The sequence below is a fragment of the Aegilops tauschii genome, chromosome 5 (assembly GCF_002575655.3).
Source record: "Aegilops tauschii subsp. strangulata cultivar AL8/78 chromosome 5, Aet v6.0, whole genome shotgun sequence".
Classification (NCBI taxonomy): Eukaryota; Viridiplantae; Streptophyta; class Magnoliopsida; order Poales; family Poaceae; genus Aegilops; species Aegilops tauschii.
This window is the reverse complement of record NC_053039.3, coordinates 454,190,500-454,210,329: the sequence shown is the minus strand read 5'-3', so window position 1 is coordinate 454,210,329 and position 19,830 is coordinate 454,190,500. Positions and strand designations below refer to the sequence as shown.

Sequence of the window (19,830 nt, the reverse complement as noted above, 5' to 3'; positions counted from 1 at the left end):
AATCACAACTTCCTCAGCATCGAGAAGCGACAAACTTTGGGCCTCTAGCAGCAAGCGAAGGGAGCCATGGTGGAAAACATGCCCCACTACATGTGCAGCGTAGAGTACTTCACGGGCCAACACCATGGCGGCAAAGACTATTGAACTCGTATGCAAAACTCCTCCTTTACATCAAATATAGGTGAAGGAAATTACCTTGCATCCCATGGATGTAAACAATTGATAATATGTACGTAACGAGAATATATTCACGCTTGGGACATTTTCTCCTTTTCGAAAAAATAAGAAAAAAAATGTTCGTATGCTTCAAAACCCCATATGTTTGATAGTGAAAGTGATAGTTGGTTTATGAGACATAAAAGATAGGTAATAAGACATAAGGGCATCATCTTATAAAATCAACTATATTAATTTGGTTCTTCTCGTTCAATCACAAATCAGTCAAGGGGGATCCATGTTTCTCCTGTCATCTAAACCTGTTCAAGCATTAGTATGTCATCCTTTATACAACCACCATAATTCAGATTAAAAGTGCGATGAGGAGATCACGATGTCATGGAAGAACACATCCATCGTCTTGTATAGCCTGACTCCACTTAGCTTTACAGTGGCGTTGGGCCTTCTATGAACATTCTAGTCCCATTTGAAATATGGTAGTGCCTCATTTCTCTCTTAGAAAGAAACTATTAATTTTCTCTGCTCACGAAAAAAAACCGACTTTCCAAACATACTAGAGAAACTCTTAGGTCCATTGTCCTTGACATGAAGTGGAGGAGAAAGAGAGACCATGCATCTCTTGGACCAATGTAGAGATGTGCCATCCTTTTACTGATGCAGATCTAGCTATTGAAAGTTGGAAAGGATGTGGCAATTTTTGGCAGCTTCACATTTCACAGAAAAGGGAAAATTGCACCCACAGTAAAATAGGCTAGCATGTCAAATGCTACAACTCCGAGCGACACACATACGGCACAATTTTATAACAAAAGTAAAACAATAACTTCCGCATTATTTCGAAGTTGGCATTAGTTTAGCAAGCCATCATATGAGAAATGACATTATAAATAAATTTGATTCAGGGACATGTAGCCAGAACTGATTCCAGATTGATGCTTAATTTGCATAAAAATAAACTACGATCTGGCCTCGGTCTAACCATCTTGCACCACAGGTTGGTTGCTTGCTTATTTGCTGATCTTTCACGTTTCAACCGTTAGTCTTCAGGTTCCTGCAAGTATCACAAAAGTTCAGTTAAATTTTTACAGCAGTGGACGCTAACTATTGCATGGAAAATTATATTGCTAATAAAGTATATGTGAGAGTAGTGTTGATCAGGAACGATGGTGAAACATTGGATCTGGGACACAGATTGGTAGCAGCGAGCATACTCATGGCCGAAAAAACTCTCAAACTCAAGTACTCACTGTGAATAATATTTGCAAATCTTTTTGTCTAAACCATGTACAAAATACTCAGGATAAAGGCAAGGAACTGACTTATGGATCTTAAATTTGAAGCAAAGTGTGGACACTGTAACAAAGTAGCCTACAAGCTCGCTCATTTAGCAAAATTGTATAGATATTGTTATTTTCTGCCTCGAATTGCCTCCATATGTTCTTTGCTACTCTTAACGATCTTAATGATTCTACAATAAAATTTGTTCTTCTTCGAAAACCCTTACATGTGAGGATCGGAAGTCGTCCCATGGCGGTTCGATTTAATAAACTAATCTGAGCTTAAACTAATAAAAAGGAATTGTCAATGCGGCAATCAAGTTTGCGTTGCATTTATTTCTGTTGTAGGTGGGATCAGTGGCGCAGCTACAGGAAAAAGGCTGGGCGGGCCGGACTAAGGAATTACACATAGTACTTGTACTTAAGGCCCAAATTTCATATCATCCTTCCCCATTTTCAGCTGGGCTGGGCGGGCCACGGCCCATTCAGCCTTGCCTAAGCTCCGCCAGTGGGTGGGATACAACATGAATGATATAATGATATAATCTGTTCATTGGAGCATAACTTAGTTCTTTTATCGTTATCTGGCAAACAAGCCAAAATATCTAGGAGGGCATGCAAACCCTAAATATAAATCACTTGAAAGCACATGGATCGAGTATCTAACCAAATATTTTCCGTCCACAATTTTTTTTCAAAGTACTTATGACCACAATGGTCACAAACTGAATAAACATCAAATAAGAAAATACGACATATGTGATGGTAAACCAAACACACGGAGATTTTTAAAACCAATAAACCCGATGGCAAGATATGTAACACCATGGACCGAGTAACACGAGCATGATGTTGATCCTTAAATACGCACTCCCTCCGTCCCATAATATAAAAACGTTTTTTACACTAATGTAGTGTTAAAAACGTTCTTATATTATGGAAGAGGGAATAGTACACAAAGGGTAGCAAACTGAATAATGGCCCATCGACGTTTGACCATGAACCAGATATGCAGGGTCTCTATAATCTATCTATAAACCCTATAGGGTAAAAGCATCGCAGAAAAAATGATATGGAATAACATTGCACACACGTACCTCATGTCCAATAATTCGGTTGGATCCAGCAAAGAGCCCCTGAACCCAAAATCTTCTTTGAACAAGGCTGCAATTCCGATGTCCCATTCGCGATGTCAATGATCTCCCACTCAAACTGATAACGGTCCGAGCTAAGGCTAGGCAGTAGGCGGAATTCCTCTTGAACCCGGAGACACTTACTGCTCCACCGTAGCCTGCTGGCGTGAAATTACTTGACAAGAACAATGTCAGATCACCGGCGTTCTCCACCCTTGTCCAACTCGGCGTCGCAGCGAAGACATTGCTCTTGTATACCTGCCAAAGGTAGGTCGAACCCTGAAACATGGTGCCGACGACGAACAGCTCGCCATTCACCTCCATATAATGGCGGCGATATATTGGAGCCGGAGACAACGGCACCGATGTAGCCGTTGCAGCTGCACCCGCAACGTCACAGATGTTGAACATTCCGGAACATTCGTCGTCGATCGCCAGGAACCTGCTGCCATGGAGATGAACGAGCAAGGTAACGCAGTCAAGGTCGGTGTCAAGCAAGCTCCACGCGGCGTCAACGCCCACGCGGCAGAACGCGACGGTGCTCGAGCCATGGAGCGCCGCCATCGCCACACAGTCGCCGGAGCCAGGCGAGGAGGAGGAGAGCACGATCTGGCTGAAGACCGAGCTCATCTTTTTCTGACAGAACATTGTGCTTTTCTTCAGCTCGTCTAGCTTGATGACGTCGCCATCGGCAAGAAGGATGACGGTCTGGATCCCATCGAGCATCGTCGCTTGACTAAAGGAGGCCACCACGACGTGCTCGTCCGCCGGCGGGAGCTCGACGGTGGTGTCCGTGAGCGGGTTGAGAAGCGTCAATGACGCGGCCTCGTCGTCCACGAGGGCTAGCCAACCGCGTGACGAGCCGAGCATGGCGTTGCCGCGCAACGACGGGAGGTTCCTCGTGAATCTCGTCTCCCCGCCGTCTGCCACGGTGTAGAAGGTGACCGGGCAATCCGGCGAGTCGCGGTTGTAGGGCAGCATCAGCAACGGCCCTATGTACCTGGCGAACGGCAGCACAGCTCGCCAGGCCGTGCAGATGGACCTGAACTGGAGGGCGTGGCGGCGCGACGGGAGCATCTTGCCGATGCACTCCAGGAGCTCCTCCGGCAGAGTGCTCCAGTCCGGATCCTCCTCCTCCAGAAGAACAGGTCTGGGGCTCGGGCAGGGTGGCGGGGGCGACATGGTGGTCGTTGTGGAGAGGAACAGAGAAGCCATGGAATGGATGGGGATGGAATTGATGAGAGACCTTGCTAGAGGAGGATGAACAAATCCAAGCGACTCAGCAGGCGATGAGGAGGAGATGGGGCTCGCGATTAATCCAGGAGCAAAGCAATACATGGAAGGCATTCAATGCACCTTGCTGTCAACGCGGCAGAGCTCTCTGGCTCGCGTTTCTTGCCTTTTTTGCTAAAGCCTAGAGTGTGCCATGTAAAAGAACGTGCATGCGTTTACATAGGCAAAATAAATTTCCTTGTTCATTTCTTCTTTTGCTGGGATGAATAGTTCATTTTTCTTGGTCACATTTTTAGACTAAAAAATCATCTCCGCAAATAAACAATTTGCTTGTGGTGGCGATGATATTATTATTGCAGGTCCATGGTGAATTTTGGTTTTTTATACCCACAAAAAAAAGAATTTTGGTTTTATATGAACTCTATGTGATTGTCAATAAATACTATAATTTTGGAATTAAAGTTACAAAAGAAAATACATAGGTCAGATTTAAGAATGCAAATCTATTATATATACATAATCGAAATAATAATTGAGCATAATTATTAGATGGATGTATAGTATAAATCTAATGAATTTTGGAGTAAAATTACAGAAAATTTATGAATTTGTCATGTATAGGAATTTCAAGTGAAGTCTATAAACAACTAAATTTTAGAGATAGTTTTATATATTTAACTCAAAATGCAAGTATAAAAAAATCACAAATAAATATTTTATTTTTTATTTTTTGGTATTAAAGTGAGGCCCGGAATATTTATGTGACAAAAAAGTTGGTCCTTGGTGCTGCTGGCTGTTTTTCACACTCACACAGTTGCCCTTTTCTTAAAAGTCCAAGTTACATTACTCACTAAACTAGTGTAATGCTCTTGAGAAATTATTTAGACACAAGAAAATATCATTTGTGTTTTCTAATCCTAATTCCGAAATCGTTTGTATTTTTATATGTCCAAGCAATTCTGGAAAAGTGGAACTTGCACTTTTTCCGCAAAGAGTGGATATTTCATGCCCCAAGCTTGGGTGCCCCCTATGATCGGTGTATATTAGTTTTCACCTTTGTCCACACTGACTCGACATACTACATCCGACGGTGGTCTCACCAGCATTGCCATCTTCGCACAGTCATCGGAATCACGCAATGGGAGCTTCAGGACGATGTGTAAAGGTGGTTGCATGCCAGATGGACCGGAACTGGAGGGCGTGGCGGTGCGATGGGAGCATCTTGCCGATATGCTCAAGGCACTCCTTCGGCAGACTGCTCCAATCCGAACCCTCCTCCTCCAGAAGAACAAGTCTAGGGCTCCGGCGGGGTGGAGGAGGCGAGATGGTGGTCGTCCGGGAGAGGAACAGAGAAGCCATGAAATGGATTGGGAAGGAATAGATGGGAGATCATGCTAGAGGAGGATGAACAGATCCAAGTCAGCCAGCAGGCGATATGGAGGAGAGGGGGGTCGCGATTATTCCAGGAGCAAAGCAGAGCTCTCTGTCAATGCAACAGAGCTCTCTGTCTCGCGTTTCTTGCCTTTATGTTGCTAAAGGCTAGAGCTAGAGAGATCCCATGTAAAAACACGTGCGATTATTACATTTTTGGACTCGTGACAATTATGTAACATCATCTTCGCAAAAAAAGAAATTTGCTCGTGTGCTGGGGATGATATTATTATTGCAGGTCTGTGGTGAATTTTGGTTTAATATGTATGAACTCCATGTGATGTCAATAAATACTAAAATTTTGGAATTAACGTCTTACTATTTAAGAATGCAAATCTATTATATATGCACAATCAAAATAATAATTGACCATAATTCTTAGGTGCATATATAGTACAAGTCTATTTTATTTATGAACTTTGGAGTCAAATTAGAACAAATTTATATAGGAATTTAATGTGAAGTCTACAAACAACTAAATTTCAGAGTTAGTTGTATATCCTGAACTTAAAAATGGAAGTATAATAAAATATGAAAGAAATTTTTTTTATTTGTTTGGATATTTCAGTGAGGCCCGTAATATTTATGTGATAAGAATGTTGGTCCTTAGTTTTTCACACTCACGCAATTGCCTTTTTCTTAGAAGTGCAAGTTACATATTTTTCACTAAACTAATCTGGTGCTCTTTGGAGATAAATTAAATAATATTAAATATCTTTTGTGTTTACTTCTCAAATCGTTCACATTTTCTTTTCTCTAGCTAAGTCAATTTTAAAAAGTGGAACTTGCACTTTTTCTGCAAAGAGTGGAGATTTCGTGCCCCAAGGTTGGTTGCTTCCTATGATCGGGCTATAGTAGTTTCCACCTCTATCCACTCTGACACGGCGGACTGTAACCGATGGCGGTCTCACGACCATATCCATCTCCACACGATCGGCGGAGTCGCACAACGGGAGCTTCAGGCCGAGGTGCTGCACGAGGTTGCACGCCAGATTGGTGATGCACTTGCAACCTCGCTTGGAGGCTCGGAAGCGCCCCTTAACACCTTATTTAGTAAAACATTCGCTACTCTATTCAACAAATCTGTTACTCCACCCTGAACCAAACACCGACTTCCCACCCCTGTCGAACTCCAGAAACCAGGGAAAAAAATCTAGCCCCCTAAACCACCGCCCACTACTCTTACCCATGATCCACCCCCACCTCAACCCCAACCAACCCCACGATCCCCGCCCATGTTCATACTCCCCAGGGTAACCTTCCCCACAATCCACCAGTTGCATAGGCCCCGTCTACCTCCGACCACACCCCCCTCCCCCCGCCCCGGCACCTCCCCTCCATCAAATCAGCCATGGGCCGGAAGCCTTCCTTCGATGCCGACATCACACGGCACGACGCCACGTGAGACACACTGCCTCGCCACTGAACGAGCACCTGATCGAGCCATGCACGCCACCCCACCACGACCAGTACCTCCTACCATCATGGATCTTGCCACTCCTCTCTGCCTTGCTGCCTTCCATGCGTCGACACGTGCAAGTTGCATGCTTTCGCACCCAACTTGCACTGATCCCATCCTGTGCAACTCTCGCGATTGACTACCACTACATCAAAGCTAGTTGCTTGAAGCCGACACCTCCTGCCCCCTGATTTTCTACGAGATCGACCGGCACCCCAACCACCCCATCACCCTGCCTTGACCCCCATAGCAGCCAGCCACCCCCACCCCTCTGGCTTCCTCTCTGGACAGTGGAGTTGCCACCACTCTGCCTTCCTCTTCATCTAGAGCGATGCCCCAGCTCTCCACTCTCCTCTCTATGAAATGGCGCAGTTCACCTGAACAACCCCCGTCGGTCTCTCCTCCCCCATCCACAAATCACTGGGACCACAACTATCCTCCTTGCTTTTCCCCTGTTTTGTTCTTTGTTGTGGAGTGAGGGGAAGAGAGCGCCATGGTAAAGTAGGGAGGGCCATGCTGCCATTGCAGACTCACAAGTGAGCTCCTCTTCTTGAACAAATCTAAATTTCCCCCCTTTTCTCTGTTTGTGTCTCTGCGAGTTATGCATCTGGGAAGCAGATGAAATCCCTTAGAAGTGGGGTTCCAAATCTTGCTTCTTGGTCGAGGGTTATGTCAGTTTGTTTCTGGCGAATAATATCTGTGATTCATCGAATTATCCCAACTCTCGCGATTCAAGACAACTCTACAACTATGTGAGGCCTTTCTGTCTGAATTACAATTTTGAAGAGAGATGACAGATTCAGACACAGACTTGTATGTTGACCATGGTGGGCATAAGTTTCATGCATAAATATTTGTTATAGTTACTATAGACTTGCCAATAAACAGATAAACTTGCTGCAATTACTGAAAATGCTTAATGTCGGATGTAGGACTGAAGCCGATTCTCTGCCACCCCGTGTCACTGAAACTCAGCAGCAACCATGGAGAAAGCTACTCAACTTTACTCATCGTCTTCATTTGCTAGAGCTCATTTTGTAGGCAAAATACTTGCTTGTAGTATGTACTAACACTTGATAACGAACAATACATGAAAGAAATATGCAATTTGACTAGGTGTGTGATCCTCTTGTTTATATATTTATTTAGTTCCTCAAAATTGGAAATTTGTGAACATTATGCCTATATCTAGTGTGAAAGATGGTGGCCATCAGACATTGTTTGCGTCAAATATGAAATATGTTCAGGTCGGTCCATTGTGGAGCAAACATTGCGGGGCTCATGACAAATTTTGTATACTTCACCGAGCATCTGCATGGCCATCAAGAGGACCGAGACCATAAGTTGGACATATTCGACCTAGCCAAAGCCAATGGCATGTTAGAGTTGTTCACTTATAGGAAAAAGGTCCAAGGTTTTTGGAGGCTCCTTCTGGATTGAGCCAAAACCGAGTCTAAGGACGTACAAGGTATATCTCTATCCTATTACATCTTTTTATGTTCTTTCCTGTCGTGTCTCGGTGGGTTTATTAGATTCTAGAAATTTGACTGTCTATCTCACTATTCCATGCTAGTTTTTGTTGTATCTAGGCTTTACATATTCTGCAAAATCTTGATGTATATGTTTCCGACACATATTAGATGTCATATTTTTTGGATCGACCGTTAGTTGATCAATGGTCAAAGTGAGAACAAAATTAAGACGTCATATATATTTTGTTGGCAGGTACAGTCGTTATGGTTTTGCATCCTCTAGATAGGGTTTATAGCTTATGAAAAACCCCAACATGTCATTTTCATGATGATGGGTAGCAAAAAGGGGTAGATATGTCATACTCTATGGATATGCAGTTATCTGATTTTCAACAGTAGTGGTTATTAGTCCACTAATTTTTTTACTAATGTTAATTTTCTAGTTACCAAATCCATTTTTGGTAATGGGAAAGGGAGTTGTAGAATTTGGTAACCTAGTCTTTTGAGCGTGAACTACAATTTTCTTTTTTCACCGATCAACCCAAGCTACCAAAATTTGTTAGTGCAGCCTGAAACCTTGCTTCATGCATGTATTTGATCTTTACTTCCATTAGGTTAATTAAACATGTGAATCCTTGAGATGGCGAGGAAGCAAGAGGTAGTCGATAGTTTTTTCGGTCCAAAAGGTCATTAAGAGTAGAAAAAAACATGATTTTCAATTAAATCATAGAATCTAAAGAGCAATCCAGATGGAGATGTCATTTTATTGAGTCCGTAGAAGTTTATTTTTGGCCCATGGAAATTGTACCAAGTTTATTTTACAACCTTCTACTTATTGTGAAGATTTCCACCGACTAGTCATGTTTTGCACATGGCGTTCTTGTGTTTCGTTTAAAGGTGCATACATGCAGATTTTTCATAGTACTTCCAATTTTTTGGCTAATCAAGGACAGGTTCATGGAACCCAATTTTAAAAAAAATTCATAAATTTGTACTCTATAGCTTTTTACATGTAGATGCATATGAACATGGCGTATGTGCCCATAAATTTTGTTCATACATATATTTTAATATGTGGTACATACACTTTTTTCTTTTGGTGTAATATATGGTACATACACAAAAGGGGTAAATATGTGGATGTAAAAATATTGTGGAATTCGATACTACAATTACAGAAATTGTCTATTTGTAGCTCAGATGTTAAAGTATTATCTCTAAATAAAACATTACACATAAGTATAATACATACGCACACATGTAAAACTGTTCCAGGAAATGTTTTTACCCAATTTTTCGTTATTTGTGACTGTGATTACCCCATAAGGGAAATGGTTTCATCTTATCCAATTTAACCACAAATGTGTCGGGTTTTTTTATATTTTTTATTTTGTTCGCACGTACTACCAAGATGGTCCCAGATGCCACTAAATATTTTCCCGGTCATTCATATATTTTTACGTATAGATGCATGCAAATGTGATATATGTGCCTATAAAACTGTATTCGCATATGTGGATAAATATGTGGATCTAAAAAGAGCATACTACTTAATATTTCACATACCCATATGTGTGCTTCTTGTATTGCCCATATGTTGGAGTACTATTTGTTGATAAAACATTCACATTACATAGAGTACACCCTTGCACATGTCGAACCGTGCACTGGAGTACTACTACTATTACCACTGCATGAAGGAGAAGATCAGCAGACGTCGTTTCATTGGTAAACCCTATTGGACTCCTTGTTTCCTTGGTTACTTGCGGAGAAGAAGAGCAACAAATGTCGATTCGTTGGTAAACCTTATTGAGTGCTCACTGCATGATGTAGTGGTTGTTCAGCACAAGTCTGGAGCGAATGAAGGTAAGATGGGCGGTCCATATAACATGTTGTTCATTCATCACATCTCAGTTCTAAGAACTTCCTACAAGGTTCCTGACTAATTTTTTATCTTTTATTTTTCCTTTGCAGCATTATTTCGTGTTTTCTTTCCTTTTTATCTTACTGTTTTCTTTTACAAAGAATAAAAATGTATAAAATGTGCAAAATATGTTCAATTTTTCAGCAAGTTTAAAATTTGGAAAAACTGTTCTCACTTCCAAAACTTTATTTAAAACATTTCAAAACAATATTGGAAATTTTGAATTTTTTTAATAAATTTGAAAAAAATCGTCACATTGTTTTAAAAATGAACATTTAAAAAATTGCAAATTTGGCCTTTTCCAAAAATTGTTCAATATTTTGAAAAAATTTCTCGCTTTTCAAAAAATGATCTCAAGGATTTGCGAAAATATTCTTGACATAAAAAATATGATAGAATTTCAAGAAAATTAAAATATGTACTCATTTTCAATAAATTTCCTCAAATTTGAGAAAAACTTTAAACAATTAAAATTATGTTTTCATGTTTTTTGAAAAAATGAATGAAGACAAAAACAAATGGCCACTACAGTAACTGTGCTGCTACAATGCGCCAATGGGACGGCTTCTGCCCTGTTACCACACATGGTGTCATGGTGCTGGAAATGGGTGCAGATCAGCCACCACCACTGGAGGTGTCTGCCAAAGCTTAATATGGATATCCCTATGTGTGTGGATTGGATGCACCTGGTGGACAATTGTGAGGAGCTAATGCTGGTGCACCATCAAAAATCCACAACAATTGTTAATAGGAATAATAGCAATACGTGGTATCGAGTGGATTCAGAGACCGAGTCACTATTTCACGTTTAAGAGCTTCGGTGGCATAGGACATGTGTTGTCAATGGGTATGTATTGCTCTCTGTCTATGCCTCTAGAGAGTTTCCCCACCGGCTCTATTTGTGTACTTGACCATGGTTTATATGACATTTGTAAGGAAATAAATTTTCTAGTAAGTGACTCCTTCCCTCCTTCGCCTAATTGGACCTCGAGAAGATGCCTTACTTGGTCCTCATCACACACAAACAACATGAAGTTTATGTTGTTAGTGGAGATTCATTATTATTGCATATTGCATATTATGGTAAGGTCGGTGGTCAGTATCACTTGACTTTGTTATGTCAAAATTGGGAACTGCTGCTTATCATGTTAGGACCTCTTTTGAGTGACTTATAGGATATTAGTATGCTTAATGATCACTCAAGCTTGGAGACAACTAATTGGGAAAACTACGCATAATGTTTGCAGGCGGCTTCTACCGTGTTACCACACATGGTGTCACACGGTGCTGAAAATGGGTGCAGATCAACCACTTCCACTGGATGTATCTACCAAGCTGGATCTGGATATCGTCATGTGTGTGGATGGCATGCACCTCGTGGACAATTGTGGGGAGCTAACGTTGGTGCACCATCAAAAATTCTATAAGGAAAATTTGTTACTACGAATAATACCAAAACGTGGAGGTGGAAGTGCAACACTTATTGAGTGGATTCGGACACCGGGATGCTATTTTATGTTCAAGAGGTTCGATGGCGTAGGGCACGTGTTGTTAATGGGCATGTATTGCTCTCTGTCTATGCCGACGTTGGGTTGGTGCCACGACGACATACTCTTATTGATAGTCTATCCATCTGCAATATTGTCGAGTATAGGAGCTATCCCATTTCCATCATGTTTAGAATCCATGGATACCCAACGTGTACTTTAGAAAAACATATATTAATTAATACAAAGAAATGTTCTTACAATCATTCATTATAGCATACACCACGCAGGGTCGGACAGAATGAACAAGAATCCCATCAGACCTAGTACCAAAGCTAAATTGCCAATCTCATTTGCCACCCCATTGGCAATCCGATTTAAGTTTGAAATATTAAATTTTTGGATCATCCTGGAGATACTCAGAGCCGCAGTCATCAGATCAACTAGAGGAGACCTGTCAAGCTTCTCATTTGCAAGAAACAAATGTACGAAAGCACAACTAGTCTCTAAAATAATTGATTGGTGAGGGGTGATACCTATGTGAAGTCCTGCGAGGCAGGCACGGAGCTCAGCTTCATTCACACTAGTACACAGATTAATAAAATCCCATGAAGAAAAGTAAGTTCTCCCGAAGAATTACGAGCTACAACCCCTACACTGGCTGCATTAGTACTCTCCACAAAACTAGCCTCAACATTGATCTTGATATGGTAATTAGGGGGAGGTGTCCACACCACATGATCTTTTAACTGTGCATAATCAGCTACACCACCACTCACCTTCTCCTTACCTTTGTTGTTAGCGTCCAATTCAACAGTGTCGTGATTGGACGTGAAAGTGGCCCAATAATTGTCCATATAATGTGTAGAGACATTAACAGATTGTTTCCCCTTCCCAAAAGTTAAATTATTTCTCAAATGCCATGCTCGCCAGAAAAGAAACAAGATTTGCTCCCTCTGCTGCAAGCTCAATTGAGCTGGCAAAATCAATAACTAATCTGGCCCCGAGCACCTGAAGAAAACTTCATCCGAAATATTCCACAACTCTCACAAGGTCAGTCATAGAGCACGAGCTTTAGAACAATTCACCAGAGCATGAAAAGTGTCTTCGTCTTCTACACCACAAGTAGAACCATACCTAACTAATCTGGCCCCGAGCACCTGAAGAAAACTTCATCCGAAATATTCCACAACTCTCACAAGGTCAGTCATAGAGCACGAGCTTTAGAACAATTCACCAGAGCATGAAAAGTGTCTCTACACCACAAGTAGAACCATACCTAAATCAGTTTGATGGTGCTTAACTCTATTCATCTGGATCGCCAAGCTATTCGTTACAGCTCGCCACAGAAAAATCTTGATCTTCTGAGGGACATTAGCCTTCCAGATTAACCCCCAAATACCCCTTTCCCCCCTCCGGGTCACCGCCAAATTGCCCAACAGTATGCTGACTATCCTTCAATTTAAGCGCAAAATTGTACGCACTTTTAACAGGAAATATACAATTCTTCTCATGGTGCCACGTAACAAAATCTCCATCCCCAGGCCTGAATCTTAAGAATTTCCTCCGCATCATGTGGGCAGAAAAGATACTTAATCAAAATTTTAATCCCAACACTTACGTCCTCTCATGAGTAAATCAGATACCCACTTCGACCTGGTATTATTGTTGGGGAACATAGTATTTCAAATAATTTACATACGATCATGCAAGATCTATCTAGGAGACGCATAGCAACGAGCAGGGAGAGTGTGTCCACGTACCCTCGTAGACCGAAAGCGGAAGCGTTTAGTAACGTGGTTGATGTAGTCGAACGTCTTCACGATCCAACCGATCCAAGTACCGACCGTACGACACCTCCGTGTTCAGCACACGTTCAGCTCGATGACGTCCCTCGAACTCTTGATCCAGTTGAGGACGAGGGAGAGTTCCGTCAGCATGAAAGCGTGGCGACGATGATGATGAAGTTACCGGCTCAGGGCTTCGCCTAAGCACTACTACGATATGACCGAGGTGTTAACTGTGGAGGGGGCGGGGCGCACACGGCTAGGAACAATTGATGTGTGTTCTAGGGGTGCCCTCCCCACATATATAAAGGAGGGAGAGGGAGGGAGGCAGCCTAGGGCGCGCACAAGTAGGAGGAATCCTACTTGGGCCCCTAGTCCAATTCGCCCCCCTACCATATTTGGACAAGGGGGAAAGGAAGGAGGGGGGACGGGAAGGAAGTAGGGGTCCTACTTCATACTTTCCTTTTCCTCCTCTCCTTTCCCTTTCTCCCCACGTGGCTGGCCCTATAGGGGCGCACCAGCCCCTTGTGGGCTGGTGTGTTCCCTTACTTGGCCCATTAAGCCCATATCTTTGCCGGTGGTTGCCTGGAACCCCTTCCGGTGACCCGGTATCACCCAAACACTTCAGGTGTCCAAATACCATCGTCCTATATATTAATATTTACCTCTCGATAATTTCGAGACTCCTCGTCAGGTCCGTGATCTCATCCGGGACTCTGAACAAACTTCGGTCATCAAATCACATAACTCATAATAAAATCGTCATCGAACGTTAAGCGTGCGGACCCTACAGGTTTGAGAACTATGTAGACATGACCGAGACACATCTCCGGTCAATAACCAATAGCGGAACCTGGATGCTCATATTGGCTCCTACATATTCTACGAAGATCTTTATCGATCAAACCGCATAACAACATACGTCATTCCCTTCGTCATCGGTACGTTACTTGCCCGAGATTCGATCGTCGGTATCATCATACCTAGTTCAATCTCATTACCGGCAATTCTCTTTACTCATTCCGTAATGCCTCATCCCGCAACTAACTCATTAGTCACATTGCTTGCAAGGCTTATAGTGATGAGCATTACCGAGAGGGCCCAGAGATACCTCTCCGATGAACGGAGTGACAAATCCTAATCTTGATCTATGCCAACTCAACAAACACCATCGGAGACACCTGTAGAGCATCTTTATAATCACCCAGTTACATTGTGACGTTTGATAGCACATAAAGTGTTCCTCCGGTATTCGGGAGTTGCATAACCTCATAGTCAGAGGAATATGTATAAGTCATGAAGAAAGCAATAGCAATAAAAATATACGATCAATATGCCAATTAAGCTAACAGATGGATCTTGTCCATCACATCATTCTGTAATGATGTGATCCCATTTATCAAATGACAACACATGTCTATGGTTACGAAACTTAACCATCTTTGATTAACGAGCTAGGCAGGTAGAGGCATACTAGGGACACGCTGTTTGTCTATGTATTCACACATGTACTAAGTTTCCGGTTAATACAATTCTCGCATGAATAATAAACATTTATCATGATATAAGGAAATATAAATAACAACTTTATTATTGCCTCTAGGGCATATTTCCTTCAGTCTCCCACTTGCACTAGAGTCAATAATCTAGTTCACATCGTCATGTGATTTAACACCAATAGTTCACATCTTTATGTGATTAGTTTACATCTCCATGTGACTAACACCCAAAGGGTTTACTAGAGTCAATAATCTAGTTCACATTGCTATGTGATTAACACCCAAAGAGTACTAAGGTGTGATCATGTTTTGCTTGTGAGAGAAGTTTAGTCAATGGGTTTGCCACATCCGGAGTCGTATGTATTTTGCAAATTTTTCTATGTCTACAATGCTCTGCACGGAGCTACTCTACCTAATTGCTCCCACTTTCAATATGTATCCAGACTGAGACTTAGAGTCATCCAGATCAGTGTCAAAACTTGCATCGACGTAACCCTTTACGACAAACTTTTTGTCACCTCCATAACCGAGAAACATGTCCTTATTCCACTAAGGATAATTTTGACCGCTGTCCAGTGATCAACTCCTGGATCACTATTGTACCCTCTTGCCAAACTCATGGTGAGGTACACAATAGGTCTGGTACACAGCATAGCATACTTTATAGAACCTATGTCTGAGGCATAGGGAATGACTTTTCATTCTCTTTCTATTTTCTGCAGTGGTCGTGTTTTGAGTCTTTACTCAACTTCACACCTTACAACTCAGGCAACAACTCCTTGTTTGACTGATCCATTTTGAACTCCTTCAAAATCTTATCACGGTATGTACTCATCGAAAATCTTATCAAGCGTCTTGATGTATCTCTACAGAACTTTATGCCCAATCTGTAAGTAGCTTCACCGAGGTATTTTAAAAACTCCTTTCAAATACTCCTTTATGATTTCCAAAAAATTCTACATCATTTTCGATCAACAATATGTCATTCACATATACTTATCGGAAATATTTGTAGTGCTCCCACTCACTTTCTAGTAAATACATGCTTCTCCAAAAGTCTGTATAAAACCATATGCTTTGATCACACTATCAAAGCATACATTCCAACTCCGAGATGCTTGTACCAGTCCATAAATGGATCACTGGAGCTTACACACTTTGTTAGCACCTTTCGGATTGACAAAACCTTCTAGTTGCATCATATACAATTCTTCTTTAAGAAATCCATCAAGGAATGTAGTTTTGACATCCATTTGCCAAATTTCATAAAATGTGGCAATTGCTAACATGATTCAGACAGACTTAAGCATCGCTACGAGTAAGAAAATCTCATCGTAGTCAACACCTTGGACTTGTCGAAAACTGTTTTTTGACAATTCGAGCTTTGTAGATAGTAACACTACTATCAGTGTCCGTCTTCCTCTTGAAGATCCATTTATTCTCATTGGCTCGCCGATCATCGGGCAAGTCAATCAAAGTCCATTCTTTGTTCTCATACATGGATCCCATCTCAGATTTCATGGCCTCAAGCCATTTCGTGGAATCTGGGCCCATCATCACTTCCTCATAGTTCGTAGGTTCGTCATGGTCTAGTAACATGACTTCCAGAACAGGATTACCGTACCACTTTGGTGCGGACCATACTCTGGTTGACCTACGAGGTTCTGTAGTAACTTGATCTGAAGTTTCATGATCATCATCATTAGCTTCCTCACTAATTGGTGTAGGAATCACTGGAACTGATTTCTGTGATGAACTACTTTCCAATTCGGGAGAAGGTACAATTACCTCATCAAGTTCTACATTCCTCCCACTCACTTCTTACGAGAGAAATTTCTTCTTTAGAAAGGATCCATTCTTAGCAACGAATATCTTGCCTTCGGATCTGTGATAGAAGGTGTACCCAATAGTTTCCTTTAGGTATCCTATGAAGACACATTTCTCCGATTTGGGTTCGAGCTTACCAGGTTGAAGCTTTTTCACATGAGCATCACAGCCCAAATTTAAGAAAAGACAACTTACACTACTAGAAAAAGGCTTATCCCCAATATCTCTACTAGAATCAGGTATGCCATTGCTATGTTTTTACTAATGGTGCACCACATGAGCAGTGCGCCATTGCTATTTTTTGGGTCCATCCCCCCCCACCAGACATAGCAATGGCGCACCTAGGTGTGGTGCGCCATTGCTATGTCTGGTGGGGGTGTGCCTGCGTGTGTGTGTGAGGTTAGTAATGGCGCACCCTCCCTGGTGCGCCATTGCTAGGGTTAGCAATGGCGCACCAGGGAGGGTACGCCATTACTAACGTCTCTCACACACAAACACCCCCCCGGATCGCCTTTTAGGTTTAAAAAAAATAAAAGAATATGATAAAAGATTCAAAAAAAATTCAAAAAAATAGATACCCATGTGTTATGTGTTCTAGTTGTTAGGAAAATTAACAAACAGGAATTTTGATTTTTTTTGCAAAAGGCCGCCGTGTTTCGGTAAAATGGCCGTAACTTTTCCATACGACCTCCGATGAAAAAGTTTTTTATATGAAAAATCATATACTCAAAAAGTTACATCTGAATTTCACCGGCTACGCCCGTTATCGATTTTCTAGAATCCTCAAAAACCTAACAGAAAAAAAGTTACGATGCTTTTAAGATCTGGAGGCAAAAAAAATTCAAAAAAAATGCAAAAAATAAATAAATTAGCAATGGCGCACTAGTGCATGATGCGCCACTCCTATTTTCCCTCCTTCAAAATTCAAAAAAATACAAAAATAAAAAACAAGTTAGCAATGGCGCACCTTATAAATAATGCGCCACTACTATTTTCCCGCCTTCACAATTCGAAAAAATTCAAAAAAATAAAAAAATTAGCAATGGCACATTAGTGAATAGTGCGCCACTACTATTTTCCTGCCTTCACAATTCAAAAAATAGCAATGGCGCACCAGTGCACGGTGCGTGATACATCTCCAACGTATCTATAATTTTTTATTGTTTCATGCTATATTATATTCTGTTTTGGACATTAATGGGCTTTATTATACACTTTTATATTATTTTTTGGACTAACCTATTAACCGGAGGCCCAGCCCAGAATTGATGTTTTTTGCCTATTTCAGAGTTTCGCAGAAAAAGAATATCAAACGGAGTCCAAACGGAATGAAACCTTCGGGAACATGATTTTCGAAACGAACGTGGCACGAGGTAGGGGGGCGCGCTTACCCCCCTGGGCGCGCCCTCCACCCTCGTGGGCCCCATGTTGCTCCACTGACGTACTTCTTCCTCCTATATATACCTTCTTACCCCCAAACTACTAGATACGGAGCCAAAAACCTAATTCCACCGCCGCAACCTTCTGTACCCGTGAGATCCCATCTTGGTGCCTTTTCCGGAGCTCCGCCGGAGGGGGCATCGATCACGGAGGGCTTCTACATCAACACCATAGCCTCTCCGATGATGTGTGAGTAGTTTACCTCAGACCTTCGGGTCCATAGTTATTAGCTAGATGGCTTCTTCTCTCTTTTTGGATCTCAATACAATGTTCTCCCCCTCTCTTGTGGAGATCTATTCGATGTGATCTTCTTTTGCGGTGTGTTTGTTGAGACCGATGAATTGTGGGTTTATGATCAAGTTTATCTATGAACAATATTTGAATCTTCTATGAATTCTTTTATGTATCATTGGTTATCTTTGCAAGTCTCTTCGAATTATCAGTTTGGTTTGGCCTACTAGATTGATCTTTCTTGCAATGGGAGAAGTGCTTAGCTTTGGGTTCAATCTTGCGGTGAACTTTCCCAGTGATAGTAGGGGCAGCAAGGCACGTATTGTATTGTTGCCATCGAGGATAACAAGATAGGGTTTATATCATATTGCATGAGTTTATCCCTCTAACTCATGTCATCTTACTTAAAGCGTTACTCTGTTCTTTTGAACTTAATACTCTAGATGCATGCTGGATAGCGGTCGATGTGTGGAGTAATAGTAGTAGATGCAGGGAGGAGTCGGTCTTCTTGTCTCGGACGTGATGCCTATATACATGATCATACCTAGATATTCTCATAACTATGCTCAATTCTGTCAATTGCTCAACAGTAATTTGTTCACCCACCGTAATACTTATGCTCTTGAGAGAAGCCACTAGTGAAACCTATGGCCCCCGGGTCTATTTTCCATCATATTTAATCTCCCTACAACAAGTTATTTTTGCCGTCGTTTTTATTTTGCTTACTTTACTTTGCATCTTTATCATAAAAAATACCAAAAATATTATCTTATCATATCTATCAGATCTCACTCTCGTAAGTGATCGTGAAGGGATTGACAACCCCTTTATTGTGTTGGTTGCGAGGATTTATTTGTTTGTGTAGGTGCGAGGGACTCGTGCGTGGCCTCCTATTGGATTGATACCTTGGTTCTCAAAAACCGAGGGAAATACTTATGCTACTTTGCTGCATCACCCTTTCCTCTTCAAGGGAAAACCAACGCATTGCTCAAGAGGTAGCAAGAAGGCTTTCTGGCGCCGTTGCCGGGGTGGCTTATGCAAGGTCAAGTCAAGATTGGACTCCCGACAACGAGCCATTTTTGGCGCCGTTGCCGGGGAGTCTACGCAAAAGTCAACATACCAAGTACCCGTCATAAACCCTTATCTCCCGCATTACATTATTTGCCATTTGCCTCTCGTTTTCCTCTCCCCCACTTCACCCTTGCCGTTTTATTCGCCCTCTCTTTTTTGTTTGCCTCTTTTTCGCTTGCTTGTCGTTATGGCTAGTCCCCTATCTTCTCCGTTGTGTCCCGAGAATGAAGTTCTTAATTTTAAGCAAAGGGAGGGAGAAAATCTAAAAGACGCTTGGTATAGAATTTGCAATGCTCAAAATAGATCTACCAGGAAGCAATCTACTTCCGTTCTTCTCCGCAATTTTTATGTAGGCGCTACTCCTTGGTACAGATATATCCCT

At 41.8% G+C, this 19,830-nt stretch overlaps 1 protein-coding gene across 1 annotated transcript; it reads right to left on the bottom strand.

Moving 5' to 3' along the window:
• Positions 1-1,213: 1,213 nt before the first annotated feature.
• LOC109784466 (uncharacterized) lies at positions 1,214-3,769 on the bottom strand. The gene is made up of 2 exons (XM_020343064.1): positions 2,552-3,769; positions 1,214-1,228 (listed from the first exon to the last, which is right to left on the bottom strand). The coding sequence occupies exons 1-2, from the start codon at positions 3,767-3,769 to the stop codon at positions 1,214-1,216; spliced, it is 1,233 nt and encodes a 410-aa protein (XP_020198653.1).
• Positions 3,770-19,830: the final 16,061 nt, after the last annotated feature.

Coding starts and splice junctions, on each gene's coding strand:
- LOC109784466 (XM_020343064.1), bottom strand. CDS start 3,769: ATGTCGCCCCCGCCACCCTGCCCGAGCCCCAGACCTGTTCTTCTGGAG.